General features: G+C 42.1%; 1 protein-coding gene across 1 annotated transcript in view; it reads right to left on the reverse strand.

Annotated features, from left to right (window-relative positions):
* Positions 1-20,414, reverse strand: part of LOC140191505 (signal transducer and activator of transcription 5B-like) — a 157,244-nt gene that overhangs the window by 57,991 nt on the left and 78,839 nt on the right. Inside the window, exons 3-6 of the mRNA XM_072248958.1 lie at positions 8,662-8,803; positions 6,578-6,719; positions 4,531-4,626; positions 912-1,119 (exon numbers count right to left, since the gene is read on the reverse strand). Coding sequence (XP_072105059.1) covers positions 912-1,119; positions 4,531-4,626; positions 6,578-6,719; positions 8,662-8,786 — 571 coding nt within the window. The 5' untranslated portion in view covers positions 8,787-8,803. The remainder of the gene's footprint in view (positions 1-911; positions 1,120-4,530; positions 4,627-6,577; positions 6,720-8,661; positions 8,804-20,414) is intronic.

The raw sequence follows: 20,414 nt of genomic DNA on the forward strand, positions 1-20,414 counted from the left end.
TTAAATAATTTTTTAAATAGCTTGAACATGGTAGAAAGCATGTTAAATGATCCATCACTCAATGCGCCCAATCAAGGAAGGCAAAATTAAACCAGATAAGATGTAGAAACACAAGCCTAAACACCAAAACACACATCAGATGCAAGGGCACTCTTTTCACCGACAGCTGAACACATGGATCAGACTACTGCAGAGAATAATGAAAGCAATGTCTTGAGAAATTCATGGATGCTGGAATGCCAAAATGCTGTGCTGATTAAAAATGATGTACTGAATATCTTTTATCGTTCTCAATAATCTTGTGATCTTAATGCTCCACCAGAAACAGTAACCTATCTTCTGTCCAGAAGCCAGCAGATCTGCTGTGCATTTCTTCTATGTTTATTTAATTTTATGAGAGATATACAAGACTTCTCAGTAAACTGATTAGTTAATGGAGAAATTCCAAATTTCATCATAATCAAATGTCAGTATTTTATGAAATTACCCAGAAATGAATTATGATAATTTTCAAATAGTTTTCATATTTGCCTGATACTTCTAGGAACCCAGGTTTGATCCTGATCTCAGGTACTGCCTGTGTGGAGTCTGTATCTTCTCCATGATCACGAGTTTTTCCCAAGTCCCGTGGTTTCCTCCAAATTCCCAAGACATGCTAGTTGATTAAGAGGTTGCTGTATTTTACCCTTTAGTCTAAGTTAATGGCAAAAAAAAAGAGGGGAATTGATGGCCATTTGTGAAGGAGGGCTATATATAAGGAAATAAAGAAGTGGAGAATAGGACTATTGTAATTTCTCCCTTCAGAACCAATATGGACATAATTGGCCAAATGGCCTCTGTGTACCTTTACATAAGATACTTCAGGATTTTAAACTTCCTAAAAGATCTCTTGATATCTGCTTCATACTCACTCTGGAAACACCGTGACGGTTGTTGCTGCTCATGTTCAAGAGCCTCATTGATTTGTTGAATTGCACTGCGGTACATCTGAATGCTCTTGATTAAGTTGTTCAATAAAGTTAACTGCTGTACTACATTTGCATCGTCTTGCTTCATCCTTTCGCTGCTGGTGGTTGGAAAAGTTTGGGCTGGTAAAGGGTTAGGTAGACCAACATTGACCTAGAACAAAACATGAGGAAATATCTGCAATTGAAGCTTGTATAGTATCTTTATCCTCCACAAAAGTGAATATTTATTGGGTTTATATATACCTTTTATTTGTAAATTCTATCCATGAACATAATATATGATTCTATTTTACAAAAGTCTCTCACTTGAAAGCCAAAATACTGCAGATACTAAAAATCTGAAAGAAGCAGAAGATGCTGGAAATATTCAGCATGTCAGGTAGCTGCTGTGAAGGAAGAAAGCAAGCTTAACATTTCAGGTTGATGACCCTCCATTGAAAGCTCACCTTTCTGATAAAATGTCACAACCGGAAACATCAACTCTCTCTCCACAGACACTGCCTGACGTATTGAGTATTTCTAAGATTTTCTATTTTTCTCTCTTGGACAAATAACTGACTTCACTCTCCTACTTTATACTGTAACTCCTGGATATAATTTGGGTTCTATCAAAGTTTGGCTACACTCTACCAGTTCAAATTCTCTCTATCTCGTGTGTGTGTGTGTGTGTGTGTGTGTGTGTGTGTGTGTGTGTGTGCGCGCACGCGCGCGCGAGACTTTTACACAACATAGAATATAAAAAAAAATTAAATAACTAGTGTAAAAAGTGAGCAAAAATATTGAGATAGTGTTTATGGGTTCTTTTTCCATGCAAAAATGTGATGGCAGAGGGGAAGAAGCTGCTCCTAAAACATTGAGTGTGTGTCTTCAGCCTCCTGCACCTCCTCCCTGATGGTCGTAGTGAGAAGAGGGTACGTCCTGGGAGGAGCCAGCTGAGTCTCCAACCCTCTGCAGCTTTTCCCAATCCTGTGCAGTGGTCCCTGCATACCAGATGGTGATGTAACCAGTCAGAATGCTCTCCACAGTACACCTGTAGAAATTTGCTAGAGTGTTTGGTGACATACCAAATCTCCTCAAACTCCTGACGAAGTATAGCTGCTTCATAATTGCATCAACATGTTAGGCCCAGGTTAGATCAGAATAGATATTTAAGAGACTGCTAGATAGGCACATGGATAATAGAAAAATGTCATCCCTTGGAGGACAAAAGGAGGAATTAATACTGGGTAATGAGGAAATGGCTGAGGCTTTGAATGACTATTTTGTGTTGGTTTTACATGTCTAACATGCCAAAGGGAGATGTTATGGATATGATGGGAGGTGCGGACCTCAATACAATAGCTATCACTAAAGAGGTATTGCTGAGCAAACTTGTAGGCCTCAAGATAGATAAGGTCCCTGGTCCTGGTGGAATACATCCCAGGGTACTGAAAGAAATGGCAGAGTTATAGGAGGGGCTCTGGTGATAATTTACCAAAATTCTCTGGCAGATTGGAAGATGGCGAATGTCACGCCACTGTTCAAAAAAAGGATATAGGCCAGCTAGATTAACATTTGTAGTTGGAAAATGCTTGGGGCTATCATTAAAGGAGAAATAGCAAGGCATCTGGAAAGAAATGGATCCATCAGGCAGACACAGCATGGATTCAGCAAAGGCAGGTTCTGTTTGACAAAATTACTGGAGTTCTTTGAGGATATAACAAGCGCAGTGGATGGGGGGGGGCGGGGAAACAGATGGACGTTATTTACTTGGATTTCCAGAAAGCATTTGATAAGGTGCCACATAAAACACTTATCCATAAGATAAGGACGCAGAGAGTCGGGGGTGATGTATTAGCATGGATAGAGGATTGGTTAACTAATAGAAAGCAGAGAGTTGGGATACATGGGAGTTACTCTGGTTGGCAATCAGTGGTGAGTGGTGTGCCACAGGGGTCAGTGCTGGGCCCACAACTGTTCACAATATACATTAACAATCTGGAAGCAGGGATCGAGTGTAGTGTATCTAAGTTTTCTGATGATACAAAATTGAGTGGAAAAGGAAATTATGCAGAGGATACAGAGAGTCTGCAGAAAGATATAGATAGGTTAAGTGAGTGGGCAAGGGTCTGACAGATGGAGTACAATGTTGGTAAATGCAAGGTTATCCACTTTGGAAGGAAAAATGAAAGAGCAGATTATTATTTAAATGGAAATAATTGCAGCATGCTGCTGTGCAGAGGGACTTGGGAGTGCTTGAGTATGAATCACAAAAGGCTGGTTTCCAGTTGCAGCAGGCTATCAAGAAAACAAATGGAATGTTGGTCTTCATTGCTAGAAGGATTGAATTTAAGAGCAGGGAGGTTATGCTGCAACTGTACAGGGTACTGGTGGGGCTGCACCTGGAGTACTGTGTGCAGATCTGGTCTCCTTACTTGAGGAAGGTTATACTGGCTTTGGAGGCGGTGTAGAGGAGGTTCACCAGGTTGATTCCAGAGATGAGGGGGTTAGTCTATGAGGAGAGATTGAGTCTCCTGGGACTGTACACACTGGAATTCAGAAGAATGAGAGGAGATCTGATAGAAATGCATAAAATTATGAAAGGGATAGTTAAGATAGAGACAGGAAAGTTGTTTCCACTGGTATGTGAGACTAAAACTAGGGGACATAGCCTCAAGATTCGGGGGAGTAGATTTTGGATGGAGATGAGGAGGAACTGCTTTTCCCAGAGGGTGGTGAATCTGTGGAATTCTCTGCCCAATGAAGCAGTGGAAGTCTACCTCAGTAAATATATGTAAGACAAGGTTGGATAGATTTTTGCATAGTAGGGGAATTAAGGGTTATGGGAAAAAAGCAGGTAGGTGGAGATGAGTCCATGGTCAGATCAGCCATGATCTTATTGAATGGCGGAGCTGGCTCAACGGGCCAGATGGCTGACTCCTGCTCCTTTTTCTTATGTTCTTATCTTTAATATGATGTTTCACAGAAGTTTTAAAATATTTTGAATGATGATTTTGTTATATTTATAAAACGGTAAAATGGTTAAAAAGTCAGTGTCAAACAATTTAATCAATTTTAAGACGTCACTAAAAGATACGCCTGTCAAAACTCTTTAGACTACTATTTGTATTATTTACCAATTATACAACCATATCAACAAAGTTGTTCTTCCATAGTAAGGTGCCAATTTATCCAAAGAAAACTCCTGTGGACTCCTATAAGTGTATCAATAAATATGAACTGATGGGTTATGATCAATATAATAAACAGTTCTTTTCTATGGTGACAGTGCTCCTGGACTCAAGAAACAAATAAAATCAGCCTTGTTGTTTATATCTGTGTTTCTTGTATTTGTGATTTTAGCTACCTGTTATGGCTTGTATAGCACTTTAGTCAACATGGGTTGTTTTTAAATGTGCTTTTAAATAATTTGACTTGACTTTTGTTTAGAGAGACCCATTCTACCAGACACCTTGCCTGGGCTTTGAGTGCAGTTATGATATCAAGATCCTTCAATGAGTCAGTCCAAGAGTTATCAAAATTAAAATTTATCCTGCAGACTTGGAAAGGATTCTATACTTACACTGCTCTGCTGAAGCTCTTGAAACAATGTATTTTCTTGCATCAAGAGGTAGTTCATGGTATTCACGAATTCCAAAGGCCGCTGATCAAACATATTCTGTCATGCAGAATGAAATATTGATTAAAATATTATATTAGAACTATTGCTATCAAATAATTACAGTAAATACAAGTAGTCACAGTATTTCTGATTCATTAGAACGAGGCAGCTGCAGTTGTCTGCTCTCAATGCAGTGGCTTTTACACTGGAATAAAAAAAAAGTCAATAACCCCTTCCCCATGGCATAACTTATTGGGAGCCAAAATCAAGTCCCATTTTCAGGTTAAGCAGCATTCAAAAGTGATGAAAACTGACAGCCTGGTGAGGAGTAAAGATGGAGGGTGGAAAGTTAAGGCAGCGAAAGAGGCATTATTATGCCAAGAGGCATGGATGATAGATATCCCATAGACATTTTTACAAATTTGCTTAAAATTTAAATAGTGGGGTTTGGACTTGTAAAGTACAGAGAGAAAATAATAGTGAACAAACTACACAATAATAGTGAACAAACTACTGTAAATAAGCTTTGATCACTGAGCAACCTCAGGACTTTTGCAATGCTAGACTGGCACATTATCTGGACCATTAGATATTACTCCTTTTAACTTAACATCTCAATCCACTGCTGGCTCAGTTTTTTTCCTACATATTACATAACAGTACAAGAAATTTTCCCCTGAGCCCAGTAAGTTTAAAGAGATTATGAGAAACAAAGACAGTGAATTTAGAGGGAGCATGAGAAACAGGACCCCAGTGAATTTGAAGGGTGTGTGGGAAACGGGGTTTAAAGGGAATCACAGGACACAGGGTCTGGTGAACTTAAAGGGAAATTGTGGAACAGGCCCAGATGAGCCAGATGGCAAATGACCAGAATTTTTAAACAAAAACAAAAAATTGCTGCCTGACCAGTTCAGTTCCTTAGGCAGCTTGTACTTTGGTTTTTATTCCGATGACTATCACAAGATCACCTACAGGCAGAACTGTTCTGCAGGGAAATGTTGACAGAACACTAGGTTAGAATACTCAGTCAATCTTGAAATGAAACCTTCCAATGCACTAAAATAATTTTAATCATTATAATAATGGATGTTGGAAATAATATTATTGGAATTGTTTTCAACATGTCAGCTCATTATGGAATATAAACATGCCCGCTTGTTGTCGACACATTAGAAACCAGATGAGTTCAATATGTGTGTACAAATATCACTTTCAAAATTAGGTTTCATTGACTTTAGCAAGTTCATCCCTCTCTTAGTGGTAGATATAGACCATGACTCTGGCCAAACAAGCAGCATGGTAGTGCAGATAGTATAGCTGCTACACCACAACTCCAGCACCCTGGTCTCCATCCTGACCTTGAGTGTTATCTGCATGGAGTTTGCACGTTCTACTTGAGACTGCGTGGGTTACTTCGGGTGGCCTGTTTCATCCCACATCTCTAAAGCATGCAGGTTGCTAGGTGAATTGGCCACCGTAAATTGCTCTTAGTGTGTGGTAGAATCTAGGGGATTTAATGGGAATAGTGCAGGATTAGTATAATTGGGTGTTTAATGGTTGACACAGACTCAGTGGGACAAAGAGCTTCTTTCCATGCTGTATGAGTGTAAATACATTTGAGTATTCTAATCTACCAGTTAGTAGTCGATGATGGTTAGTTATAACTAGTACCTTGGCCAAAAGTACACTGGTGATCAATGGATAGTGATATAGCATGGCAAGACAAAGATTTGTACCCCATAATATGAGCTGCCGACCTAAGCACTGCACATTAGTCAGCAAGGGAGAAAAATACAGCAGATTCTCTGCCCAGGCTCTGAATGTGAATGGTGTAATGCTGGCGAAAACCTAAGGAAATGAATAGATTACCTTAAAAAGATAGACAACTCTAAACAGCTTGGTAATTAAGTAACATGTAGACAGATCCATTACTATCAATCCTTTACTGCTCGATCATGTTAAAATACTGATTAAGCAAGTGTCCTCTTAATTGTACCCTGCACCATACCTTGAAGTAAGCTGCATATTCATTCAGCTTGCAATTTAGTGGATATGACATGTGACTTGATACTTTCCGTAATTCAGACACCATTGTGTCTAATAGATTTCGCGCAAGGTTTTCATGGGAAGGGTTTCTGTTAATGGAACTCCTAAAAGAAAAGAGACAAAATGAAACTTTTCACACAGACACTTCTCTCCCCAACTCAGACTTCATGGGGAGAATTACATTATTTCAAATCCACAATTCACTAATTCACTGCTGAATACTAGATGTTTGGTGTGAAAAATGACAGATGGAATTTAATGCAGATAAGTGCGAGGTGTTGGACCTCAGCAGGACCAACCAGGGTAGGTCTTAATCAGTGTATGGCAAGGCACTGAGGATTGCAGTAGAACAAAGGGATCTGGGAATACAGGGATCAATTGGCTGGGATCTAGGTCCATAATTCCTTGAAAGTTCCGTCACAGGTACATAGGATCATAAAGAAAGTTGTTGACACATTGGCCAACATAAATCAATGTACTGCATACAGTAGTTGTGAGGTTAAGTTGAAAGTGTATAAGACGTTGGTGAGGCCTAATTTGGAGTATTATGTGCAGTTTTGGTCACCTCCATACAGGAAAGATATAAAAAAGTTGGAGAGAGTGTAGAGAAAATTTACAAGGATATTACCAGGTCTGGAGGACCAGAGTTATAGGGAAAGTTTGAACAGGTTAGGACTTTATTCTCCAGAGCATAGGAGAATGAGGGAAGATTTGACAGAGGTATACAAAATTATGCTGGGTATAGATAGGGTAAATGCAAGCAGGCTTCTTTCACTCAGGTTGGGTGAGACAAGAACTAAAGGTCACGGGTTAAGGGTGAAAGGTTAAATGTTTAAGGGGAACATCTTCACTCAGAGGGTGTGAGAGTGTGAAATGAGCTGCCAGCACAAGTGGTGGATGGAGGTTTGATTTCAATAGTTAAGAGAAATTTGGATGGATACATGGATGGGGTATGAAGGGCTATGGGTGCAGGTCGATGGGAATAGACAGATTAATGATTTAGTTCAGTATGGAGTAGATGGGCCAAAGGGCCTGTTTCTGTGCTGTAGTGCTCTATGACTCTAGGACTAACAGAAATGGGCATGATTGTGATGACGCTCCCTTGTCATGACAAAATATTTGTTAATACTGCCATGTTCACATATGTGAATGGAATGCAGGATAGCTGACAGCACTTGCAGGCATTTACAAGAATTTGTACTTTAAGAAAGGAAGGATATGGAAAAAAATCTACACTTAATCTTTTCCACCAGTTTTAAGATGAACAGAAAAGCCATTATTGAATAATTAAGATTGAAGTTACCCTGTTTCTTTTCTACTTTATTAATGCAGGAATTTATAGCAGACAAGGTTGTGGAAGGAAATACTCTCAGTGTTGTATAATTTATACATTCTTTGATAATAAATGTTCTTTGAATCAGAATCCCATTGTCTCTCATCTTGATGATAATAACATTCCAGGCAAAGGTGGCCTGGAGCTCCAGAGCTATAGCTCTGTTGACAGCTACTCAAAACCTTATTGTACTAACTTTACCCCAGCTGCTTTTTCAAGTGGATAAGTTGGCTCCAGTGACCGCATATCAGAGAAGGCACACCTTAAACAATGGAATTTCTTCATGCCGCGCCCATGAGGTGAACTACCATCCATCAAGCTTAGTGCCAGATACTAACCATCAGGAAAGGAAAATATTGTTTCGAAAAGGATATTTCAAACAGTTATTCCTCTCTTAGATTTGAAAATGGGCATATCTATTCAACCACATACTCTATAACAATTCAGTAAAATATTGAGGAGGTAAAGCACACACCCATCAAGAGAAACACCGTTGGTTTATTCACTAATCAAGCTAGTAATGAACCACATCAGAATTCCCAACTGTGATATTGGAAATCAATAATTTAGTGTTTTCTAGTAAAATACACTAAAAATCTATGCATCAGTTAGTAGTATACATACAAGGGGGAAATATAAATGCAGGAAATTTGGGAGAATTACCCGAGAAAAAAAGCTAGAAATACAGAACTGGAGAGTAAGCCCAGACTGACCATGGCTGTTGCTCTATCCATTCAGCAAGATAATGTCTGACTTCAATGGGGAAATGTTTTTCATACAATTCCTGGAACCGAGGAAGGAACTGTTGATGTTTCATTATCTCACTCCAGAATGCCATTCTTTATCTTTGAGTACCTGAAACAAAAATATGTATATTTAGTATTTTATTTTCAAAGATATCAATGAACAGACAGGAAGGGTAAGATGACAGAACACAAACCAATCCTCATAGAGGGATCAGAAGTGATTGAGGCACGACTGCGCAAGTGCATGGACGTCAGCCAGTTAGAACAGCTTGAGGAGTTTAAAAAGAAGACACCTTATAGAGCTGGTGCCAGGGGAGCGGGCGACAGAGTAGGAGGGCTTTGGCTCAATGGGGCTTGGGCGTTAATGCGTCAAGGCGAGCCAGGTTGCCTGTGTAGAATACAGACAGGAAGTATGTGTGTGAGGTTAGTGTTCTGTGCTCAGCGTCAGATGTGGGAAGTCTGGGAGACTCCCAGCCTCCTGGACGGCCACATCTGTGCCAGGTGTGTCAAGCTACAGCTCCTTAGGGACCGCGTTAGGGAACTGAAGATGCAGCTCAATGACCTTCGTCTGGTCAGGGAAAGTGAGGAGGTGATAGAGAGGAGCTATAGGCAAGTAGTCACACTGGGGCATCGGGAGACAGATGAGTGGGTAACAGTCATGAGAGGGAAGGGCAGGAGTCAGATACTAGAGAGTACCTCTGTGGCTGCTCCCCTTAACAATAAGTACTCCTGTTTGAGTACTGTTGGGGGAGATGGCCTACCTGGGGGAAGCAACAGTGGTCGTGCCTCTGGCACAGAGTCTGGTTCTGTGGCTCAGAAGGGTAGGGAAAGGAAGAGGAGGGCAGTAATAGGAGACTGTATAGTTAGGGGGTCAGATTCTGCGGATGCAGGGAAGAAACTCAGATGGTAGTTTGCCTCCCAGGTGCCAGGGTCCGAGGTGTTTCTGATCGCGTACACGATATCCTGAAGTGGGAAGGTGAACAGCCAGAGGTCGTGGTATATATTGGTATCAACGACAGAGGTAGGTAAAGGGAGGAGGTCCTGAAAACAGACAGACTACAGGGAGTTAGGAAGGAAGTTGAGAAGCAGGACCTCAAAGGTAGTCATCTCGGGATTACTGCCTGTGCCACGTGACAGTGAGTATAGGAATAGAGTGAGGTGGAGGATAAATGCGTGGCTGAGGGATTGGAGCAGAGGGCAGGGATTCAGATTTTTGGATCATTGGGACCTCTTTCGGGGCAGGCGTGACCTGTACAAAATGAACAGGTTGCATTTGAATCCGAGGGGGACCAATATCCTGTCTGGGTGGTTTGCTAAGGCTACTGGGAGAGTTTAAACTAAGAGTGCTGGGGGGTGGGAACCGAACTGAAGGGACGTAGGAAGGGGCGGTTGGCTTACAAATAGAGAAAGCTCGTAGACGATGCAAGAGGGAGGATAGGCAGGTGATAGAGAAGGGACGCACTCAGACCGATGGTTTGAGATGTGTCTATTTTAATGCAAGAATCATCATGAACAAAGAGGATGAGCTTAGAGCCTGGATCAGTACTTGGAGCTATGATGTTGTGGTCATTAGAGAGACTTGGATGGTTCAGGGGCAGGAATGGTTACTTAAACTGCCAGGCTATAGATGTTTCAGAAAGGATGGGGAGGGAGGCAAGAGGTGGGGGCATGGCACTGTTGATCAGAGGTAGTGTCATGGCTTCAGAAAAGGAGGAAGGCATGTGGGTGGAAGTTAGGAACAAGAAGGGGTCAATAACTCTACTGGGTGTTTTTTATAGACCACCCAATAGTAACAGGGACATCAAGGAGCAGATAGGGAGACAGATTCTGGAAAGGTGTAATAATAACAGGGTTGTTGTGGTGGGAGATTTTAATTTCCCAAATATTGATTAGCATCTCCCTAGAGCATGGGGTTCAGATGGGGTGGAGTTTGTTAGGTGTGTTCAGGAAGGTTTCTTGACACAATATGTAAATAAGCCTACAAGAGGAGAGGCTGTACTTGATCTGGTATTGGGAAATGAACCTGGTCAGGTGTCAGATCTCTCAGTGGGAGAGCATTTTGGAGATGGTGATCACAATTCTATCTCCTTTACCATAGCATTGGAGAGAGATAGGAACAGACAAGTTAGGAAAGCGTTTAATTGGAATAAGGGGAAATATGAGGTTATCAGGCAGGAACTTGGAAACATAAATTGGGAACAGATGTTCTCAGGGAAATGTACAGCAGAAATGTGGCAAATGTTCAGATGATATTTGTGTGGGGTTCTGCACAGGTACGTTCCAATGAGACAGGGAAAAGGTGGTAGGGTACAGGAACCGTGGTGTACAAAGTCTGTTGAACATCTAGTCAAGAAAAGCTTATGAAAGGTTCAAAACACTAGGTAATGATAGAAATCTAGAAGATTATAAGGCGAGCAGGAAGGAGCTTAAGAGTGAAATTAGGAGAGTTAGAAGGGGTCATGAGAAGGCCTTGGCGAGTAGGATTAAGGAAAACCCCAAAGCATTCTACAAGTATGTGAAGAGCAAGAGGATGAGCTGTGTGAGAATAGAACAATCACGTGTGACAGTGGAAAAGTGTGTATAGAACTGGAGGATGTAGTAGAGGTACTTAATGAGTACTTTGCTTCAGTATTCACTATGGAAAAGGATCTTGGCAATTGTAGGGATGACTTACAGCGGATTGAAAAGCTTGAGAATATAGACATTAAGAAAGAGGATGTGCTGGAGCTTTTGGAAAGTATCAAGTTGGATAAGTCTCCCCGACCGGACAAGATATACCCTAGGCTACTGTGCGAGGCGAGCTAGGAAATTGCTGAGCCTCTGGCAATGACCTTTGCATCATCAATGGGGATGGGAGAAGTTCTGGAGGATTGGAGGGTTGTGGATGTTGTTCCCTTATTCAAGAAAGGAAGTAGAGATAGCCCAGGAAATTATAGACCAGTGAGTCTTACTTCAGTGGTTGGTAAGTTGATGGAAAAGACCCTGAGAGGCAGGATTTATGAACGTTTGGAGATTCATAATATGATTAGGAATAGTCAGCATGGCTTTGTCAAAGGCAGGTCATGCCTTACGAGCCTAATTGACTTTTTTTGAGGATGTGACTAAACGCATTGATGAAGATAGAGCAGTAGATTTAGTGTATATGGATTTCAGCAAGGTATTTGATAAGGTACCCCATGAAAGGCTTATTGAGAAAGTAAGGAGGCATGGGATCCAAGGGGACATTGCTTTGTGGATCCAGAATTGGCTTGACCACAGAAGGCAAAGAGTGGTTGTAGATGGGTCATATTCTGCATGGAGGTCGGTGACCAGTGATGTGCCTCAGGGATCTGTTCTGGGACCCCTCCTTTTCGTGATTTTTATAAATGACCTGGATGAGAAAGTGGAGGGATGGGTTAGTAAATTTGCTGATGACACAAAGGTTGGGGTGTTGTGGATAGTGTGGATGGCTGTCAGAGGTTACAGCGGGACATTGATAGGATGCAAAACTGGGCTGAGAAGTGGCAGATGGAGTTCAACCCAGATAAGTGTAAAGTGGTTCATTTTGATAGGTCAAATATGATGGCAGAATATAGTATTAATGGTAAGACTCTTGGCAGTGTGGAGGATCAGAGGGATCTTGGGGTCCGAGTCCATGGGACACTCAAAGCTGCTACGCAGGTTGACTCTGTGTTTAAGAAAGCATACGGTGCATTGGCCTTCATCAACTGTGGGATTGAGTTTAAGAGCCGAGAGGTAATGTTGCAGCTATATAGGACCCTGGTCAGACCCCACTTGGAGTACTGTGCTCAGTTCTGGTTGCCTCACTACAGGAAGGATGTGGAAACTATAGAAAGGGTGCAGAGGAGACTTACAAGGTTGTTGCCTGCATTGGGGAGCATGCCTTATGAGAATAGGTTGAGTGAACTCGGCCTTTTCGGCACAACTTTGAGGGCCGAAGGGCCTGTATTGTGCTGTACGTTTTCTATGTTTCTATTTTCTCTTTGGAGCGGTGGAGGATGAGAGGTGACCTGATAGAGGTGTATAAAATGATGAGACACATTGATCGTGTGGATAGCCAGAGGCTTTTTCCCAGGGCTGAAATGGCTAGCACAAGAGGGCACAGTTTTATGGTGCTTGGAAGCAGGTACAGAGGAGATGTCAGGGGTAAGTTTTTTTATGCAGAGAGTGGTGAGTGTGTGGAATGTGCTGCAGGTGATGGTGGTGGAGGCAGATATGATAGGGTCTTTTAAGAGACTCCTGGATAGGTAATTGGAACTTAGGAAAATAGATGACTATGGGTAACCCTAGGTAGTTCTAAAGTAAGGACATGTTCAGCACAGCTTTGTGGGCCGAAGGGCCTGTCTTGTGCTGTAGATTTTTTACGTTTCTATGTTTCTAAGTGGAGAGAGTGACTAATTTCAAGTTCAACACCCAGGGCATGCCCTTTTCTCATTGCTACCATCAGGTAGGAGATACAGAAGCCTGAAGGCACACACTCAGCGATTCAGGAACAGCTTCTCCCACTCTGCCATCCGACTGAACCCATGAACGCTACTTCACCATTTTTTTAAAATGTCTGTTTTTGCACTAACTATTTAATATGCATATATATACTTTAATTCAGTTTTTTCTATATTTATCATGTATTGTATTATATTGCTGCAGCTAAGTTAACAAACTTCACGACATATGCTGGTGATATTAATCGTGATTCTGATTTACACAAGTAATATCTTCATAACACATACTGCAATTATCAATAGCATCCCTGGATTGTGACTCATCTGCAAACTATGCAGAATGAGCTGATCACAGCTCTAACTGGCCTCAGTACTTTTTCTTACACATGTAACAAAGAGAGAAAAAAATTACTCAGGTTGTGGTTAATTTTCATTTTCCAATAATTGTACAGAAAAACTACTCCAAGGAGGTGATGTTTTGCACTAAAAAGGGTCAACTATTATATCAGAAGCACAGAAAACGTTAGAAACACTAGGCCAGGCAGCAACTATGGTACCATCAATTCTGACGAATCACTCTCTCTCCATTGAAGCTGCTGAACTTGTTGAATATTTTCTGATTTGATTTCAGATTCCATAGTAACCGCACAATGTGCAGTTGATCGATACACCAGTATGAACAATTATGCAATATAAATGAAAGCATGCTGCACCGGAACAGGGTAGATTGCTATGTATAAAAAGCATATTGACTTCTTTATGAATAGGAACAATGATGCAATATTCCGAAGTCCCCTAACTACATCCTGATTCTTGCTGACAGCATATTACCATCTAATTGTACTTACTGTACTTTCAAAACTTTGGCTTGAAACGTTGACTGTTTATTTCCTTTCCTAGATGCTGCCTCACCTACTGAGTTCCTCCAGCATTTTGTGTGTGTTCTCCATTATTCACCAAGCCTGATTTTACTCTTCATTGACTTTGTTGGAGGTTTTTAAACTTACATTCAGTGGCCATTTTATTAGGAATAGGAGTGAGTGGAACTCAGCATAGCGTTCTGCTGCTGTCGCCCAGTCATTTGAAGGTTCAACATGTTGTGCATTCAGAGATGCTCTTCTGCACACTGCTGTTGTAACGTGTGGTTATTTGAGTTACTGTTGCCTTCCCATCAGCTTGAATTAGCCTGGCCATTCTCCTCTGACCTCCCTCATTAAAAAGCTGCTTTCGCCCACAGAACTGCTGATCACTGGACTTTTTTTGTTGTTTTTCACACCATTCTCAGACTGCTGTGCGCGAAAATCCCAGATCAGCAGTTTCTGAGATACGCAAACTACCGCATCTGGCATAAACAATCATTCCACGGTCAAAGTCACTTAAGATCACATTTCTCCCCCATTCTGATGTTTGGTCTGAACAACAACTGAACCTCTTGACCATGTTTGCATGCTTTTATGCACGGAGTTACTGTCACGTGATTGGCTGATATATATTTGGATTAATAAGCAGGTGTACAAGTGCATTTAATAAATTAGCCACTGAGTGTACATAGTAGCTTATTTCAACCAAGTTGGTTTTGGGCTTAAGAGGAACACATTTTCTTTCCTATATGATATAGCTGAACCAAATTTGCTTTTATAACAAGTTGGCAGCTCCTTTTAAAATGATTGAAGGATGAGTCAACAAAGTGTGCATTAATCATCAAAAGGATTAGACAATGTCAGCAAAGATTTTGAGAAGGGAATTTGCACCTGACAAAGCTACTAGAATGTTCCTGAGAGGGTAACTGGTAGAGTGGTGAAGGGTGAACCTGTGGATGGAAAGGGGCTTCAAGGCAACTTAGACAAACTGAGTGAGTGGGAAAATACATGGTGATGCAGTAAACGTGGATAAATGTGAAGTTTGGGAAAACAGAAAGGTAAAGTCCAACTTAAGTGGTGATAGATTTGGGGAATGTGCAGCGAGACCAGGGTGTTCCTTTTTCGAATTAGATGCTGCACTGGACTATAAACTAAAGTGATGAAACTTTAATAAACTTATTGGTTATGAAGTGCTACAGGATAACAATGATACATGAATGTTATTTCTTTTTAGCTACTCAAATGTCTCAAAGCATGAAATGCACACCATACACAATTTTGAACATTCAAATTGCAATTCATTGTAAGCCCGAAAATTTCAAAAACATCACAATTGCATCACACATGCACCAAGTACAATTGAATTATTTTCTGAATAAAACAGCTTGCTGAGTAAAGTTGTCTACAAAATCAATTTAATTCTTGAAAGTGCACATTCTGATAACCATCATAGTTCCTGTTTATTTAAATCAGGAAAAGGCTGATCTGCTAGTGACAACATACGAAACTAACACCTAGACCTACAATGGTGTATAGAGCACTAAATCAAATCAAATGTGCCATGCTATGCTGAATTTTTTTCTTTATGAAGTTGCTGTTCCACTGAGATAACTTAGGGCAGATGACCTTCAGTAAATGACAGAAATTACTTTCTCAAAAAATTTCCCTAGAAATTCTATCACATTACAATCAGGCACTTGCTGCACCTTTGACAGACAACAGCAAACTGCTCCAAGGTCCTCTGTGAATGCAGCATGTTTAGACATGGTGAAATCCTGTTGTTCAGCACTGGGCCGCAGATGACATGGGTCACCCGTGCAGAATGAGGCCTTTGCAATGAATGCAACACTTTCTTAAATGGGGCTTCCTAAGGAGGTCCCAGGCTACCAAGTCCTGCCCTTCCAATAATCACTTACGGTTGCGCCTGTTTTGTGACTTTATACATTTTCAAACTGTATCAGCCAGTGGTCAGCATGTCCAGGACAGATTCCTGTCACAATATGTGGACAGGCCAACCAGGGGGAATGCCATACTAGATCTAGTACTAGGTAATGAACCGGGTCAGGTCTCAGATCTCTCAGTGGGTGAGCATCTGGGGGACAGTGACCACCACTCCCTGGCCTTTATAATTATCATGGAAAAGGATAGAATCAGAGAGGACAGGAAAATTTTTAATTGGGGAAGGGCAAATTATGAGGCTATAAGGCTAGAACTTGCGGGTGTGAATTGGGATGATGTTTTTGCAGGGAAATGTACTATGGACATGTGGTCGATGTTTAGAGATCTCTTGCGGGATGTTAGGGATAAATTTGTCCAGGTGAGGAAGATAAAGAATGGTAGGGTGAAGGAACCATGGGTGACAAGTGAGGTGGAAAATCTAGTCAGGTGGAAGAAGGCAGCATACATGAGGTTTAGGAAGCAAGGATCAGGTGGGGCTATTGAAGAATATAGGGAAGCAAGAAAGGAGCTTAAGAAGGGGCTGAGAAGAGCAAGAAGGGGGCATGAGAAGGCCTTGGCGAGTAGGGTAAAGGAAAACCCCAAGGCATTCTTCAATTATGTGAAGAAAAAAAAGGATGACAGGAGTGAAGGTAGGACCGATTAGAGATAAAGGTGGGAAGATGTGCCTGGAGGCTGTGGAAGTGAGCGAGGTCCTCAATGAATACTCCTCTTCGGTATTCACCAATGAGAGGGAACTTGATGAAGGTGAGGACAACATGAGTGAGGTTGATGTTCTGGAGCATGTTGATATTAAGGGAGAGGAGGTGTTGGAGTTGTTAAAATACATTAGGATGGATAAGTCCCCGGGGCCTGACGGAATATTCCCCAGGCTGCTCCACGAGGCGAGGGAAGAGATTGCTGAGCCTCTGGCTAGGAACTTTATGTCCTCATTGTCCATGGGAATGGTACCGGAGGACTGGAGGGAGGTGAATGTTGTCCCCTTGTTCAAAAAAGGAAGTAGGGACAGTCCAGGTAATTAAAGACCAGTGAGCCTTACGTCTGTGGTGGGAAAACTGTTGGAAAAGATTCTTAGAGATAGGATCTATGGACATTTAGAGAATCATGGCCTGATCAGGGACAGTCAACATGGCTTTGTGAAGGGCAGATCGTGTCTAACAAGCCTGATAGAGTTCTTTGAGCAGGTGACCAGGCATATAGATGAGGGTAGTGCAGTGGATGTGACCTACATAGATTTTAGTAAGGCATTTGACAAGGTTCCACACAGTAGGCTTATTCAGAAAGTCAGAAGGCATCAGATCCAGGGAAGTCTGGCCAGGTGGATTCAGAATTGGCTTGTCTGCAGAAGGCAGAGGGTCGTGGTGGAGGGAGTACATTCAGGTTGGAGGATTGTGACTAGTGGTGTCCCACAAGGATCGGTTCTGGGACCTCTACTTTTCGTGATTTTTATTAACAACCTGGATGTGGGGGTAGAAGGGTGGGTTGGCAAGTTTGCAGACGACACAAAGGTTGGTGGTGTTGTAGGTAGTGTAGAGGATTGTCGAAGATTGCAGAGAGACATTGATAGGTTGCAGAAGTGGGCTGAGAAGTGGCAGATGGAGTTCAACCCAGAGAAGTGTGAGGTGGTACACTTTGGAAGGACAAACTCCAAGGCAGAGTACAAAGTAAATGGCAGGATACTTGGTAGTGTGGAGGAGCAGAGGGATCTGGGGGTACATGTCCACAGATCCCTGAAAGTTGCCTCACAGGTAGATAGGGTAGTTAAGAAAGCTTGTGGGGTGTTAGCTTTCATAAGTCGAGGGATAGAGTTTAAGAGTCGCAATGTAATGATGCAGCTCTATAAAACTCTGGTAAGGCCACACTTGGAGTACTGTGTCCAGTTCTGGTCACTTCACTATAGGAAGGATGTGGAAGCATTGGAAAGGGTACAGAGGAGATTTACCAGGATGCTGCCTGGTTTAGGGAGTATGCATTATGATCAGAGATTAAGGGAGCTAGAGCTTTACTCTTTGGAGAGAAGGAGGATGAGAAGAGACATGATAGAGGTGTACAAGATAATAAGAGGAATAGATAGAGTGGACAGCCAGCACCTCTTCCCCAGGGCACCACTGCTCAATACAAGAGGACGTGGCTTTAAGGTAAGGGGTGGGAAGTTCGAGGGGGATATTAGAGGAAGGTTTTTTACTCAGAGAGTGGTTGGTGCGTGGAATGCACTGCCTGAGTCAGTGGTGGAGGCAGATACACTAGTGAAGTTTAAGAGACTACTAGACAGGTATATGGAGGAATTTAAGGTGGAGGGTTATATGGGAGGCAGGGTTTGAGGGTCAGCACAACACTGTGGGCCAAAGGGCTTGTACTGTGCTGTACTATTCTATGTTCTATGTTCTCTATGGATCATCTTGCAGGCCTTTCAGGAGAACAAGATGGGTAGTGGGGCTGTAGCTAGTAGTGTGATCACTTGAGTCGAGTATGAGGTCCTCCCAAGGGGTTAATTCTTAATGCAGCACACCTGTGTGTGTTTTGTTTAATGTGGGAGGCTGATGTACAGGCAGCCACTGCACAGTCCTGGACAGATTGGGGTCAGGGTCCAGTGGTATGGATGCAAGACGACTGGGGACCCTTCCCTGCTGCAGCCTTCCTCTGCCCTCACTGTCTTTGCGATGTGTCATCATCTGCCTCCAGCTCCACCTTTGATGTCCTGTTTGGATCGCTCTATGCCCTTACCACCATGGGTGACCTTACCAGGAGCTAAGATACTATTGCTCTCAGGAGCTCAGGAACTGACAAGCCCCTCGGCCACGACAAATTGACGATCTTCAGGAGAAGCTTGTGAGATGATTTCCCAAGCAGACTATCAAAACTAACTGCCAGAATACCTCATTGTCACATCTCAACAAAAAGCACTAAGAGCCCTCTTGGCCAGCAGTTTGAGGGACCCCTCCCCGTCAGATTATTCCTGCACAGTTGGTGCCTCATCTCAACACATGCTGCCTCAAAACAGCTGTGATAAGGATGAGACAATCATGCATTTGCAAAGATCTAGAAAAGGATGCAAGGGTCCTTGCCATGGTTCATCCTGAGCAGCTGAGTAACAAAGGACTCCCTGATCTGCTGGCTGTTCTCAGGGACACACTTTGAGACAAACATCAAGTGCTGCCAGAAGATCATCAAGTTGGTAAAAGATGCACTTTAATCCACCCGAAACTTGTTGGACTTCCAGTACAAGATGTCCAGAAGGGAATGCTGAAATGCTTTTACTCAATGTCAGCAAGACCAAGGAGTTGATTATTGACTTCAGGAGGAGGAAACCAGAGGTCCATGAGCCAGTCCTCATCAGGGGAAATCAGAGGGGGAGAGGGTCAACAACTTTGAATTTTCAGTGTTATCATTTCAAGGTCCTGCGCCCAGCACATAAGTGCCATTATGAAGAAAGCACAGCAGTGACTCTACTTAGAAGTTTACAAAAATTTGGTGTAACATCTAAAACTTTGACAAACTTCCATAGGTGTGTCGTGAAGAGTATATTTACTGGCTGCATCACAGCTTGGAATAGTAACACCAATGCCCTTGAATGGAAAAATCCTACAAAAAGTAGTGGATGCAGCCCAGTCCATCACAGATAAAGCCCTCCCCATCATTGAGCAAAATACACAGGGACTCCCACCACCCAGGTCATGCCACCTTCTCACTGCTGCTATCAGGAAGGTACAGGAGCCTCAGGACCCACACCACCAGGTTCAGGAACAGTTATTACCTCTCAAACCTCAGGCTCTTGAACCAGAGTGGATAACTTCACTCACCCTATCACTGAAATATTCCCATAACCTGTAGACTCACTGTCAAGGACTCTTCATCTCATGTTCCTGATACTTATTGCTTATTTATTATTATTATTGCTTTTAATTCTTTTTGTATTTGCACAGTTTGCTGACTTTTGTACACTGGTTGTTTGTTGGTCCTGTTGGTGTGGGTTTTCATTGATTCTATTATGGTTATTGGGCTTACTGAGTACATCTGCAAGAAAATGAATCTCAGGATTGTATATAGTCACACACAGTGTATGTACTTTGATAATAAATTCACTTTGAGCTTTGGAAATTGGCAACTTGCAAGCTGCAGGACTATGTACTGAGCAAAGCACTGAAGCTTGCTGTAGACAACAGAAAGCCGGCATAGGGAAGGACTTCAGTCTAATTTCTTACTGCCAATGGACAGTGAGGGGTGAAGCCCTTTGTGAAAGCCTCTCAAACACTTGAAGTTTGCATCATCCAAAGAGACCATGTGTTGCAATGGTACTGTGTATACAGAGATGCAAACGCTACAAATGCACAGACTGGACAGCACTATGAATGTAAAAAAAGCCATGTACTGCATATTTCTCGTGTGTATTTTTAAACATAGAATGCAGAACAGTAGACCTTTCAGACTACAACATCTGCATTTTAATAAATAAAGTTTATTC

This window comes from Mobula birostris, chromosome X, assembly GCF_030028105.1.
Source record: "Mobula birostris isolate sMobBir1 chromosome X, sMobBir1.hap1, whole genome shotgun sequence".
Lineage (NCBI taxonomy): Eukaryota > Metazoa > Chordata > Chondrichthyes > Myliobatiformes > Myliobatidae > Mobula > Mobula birostris.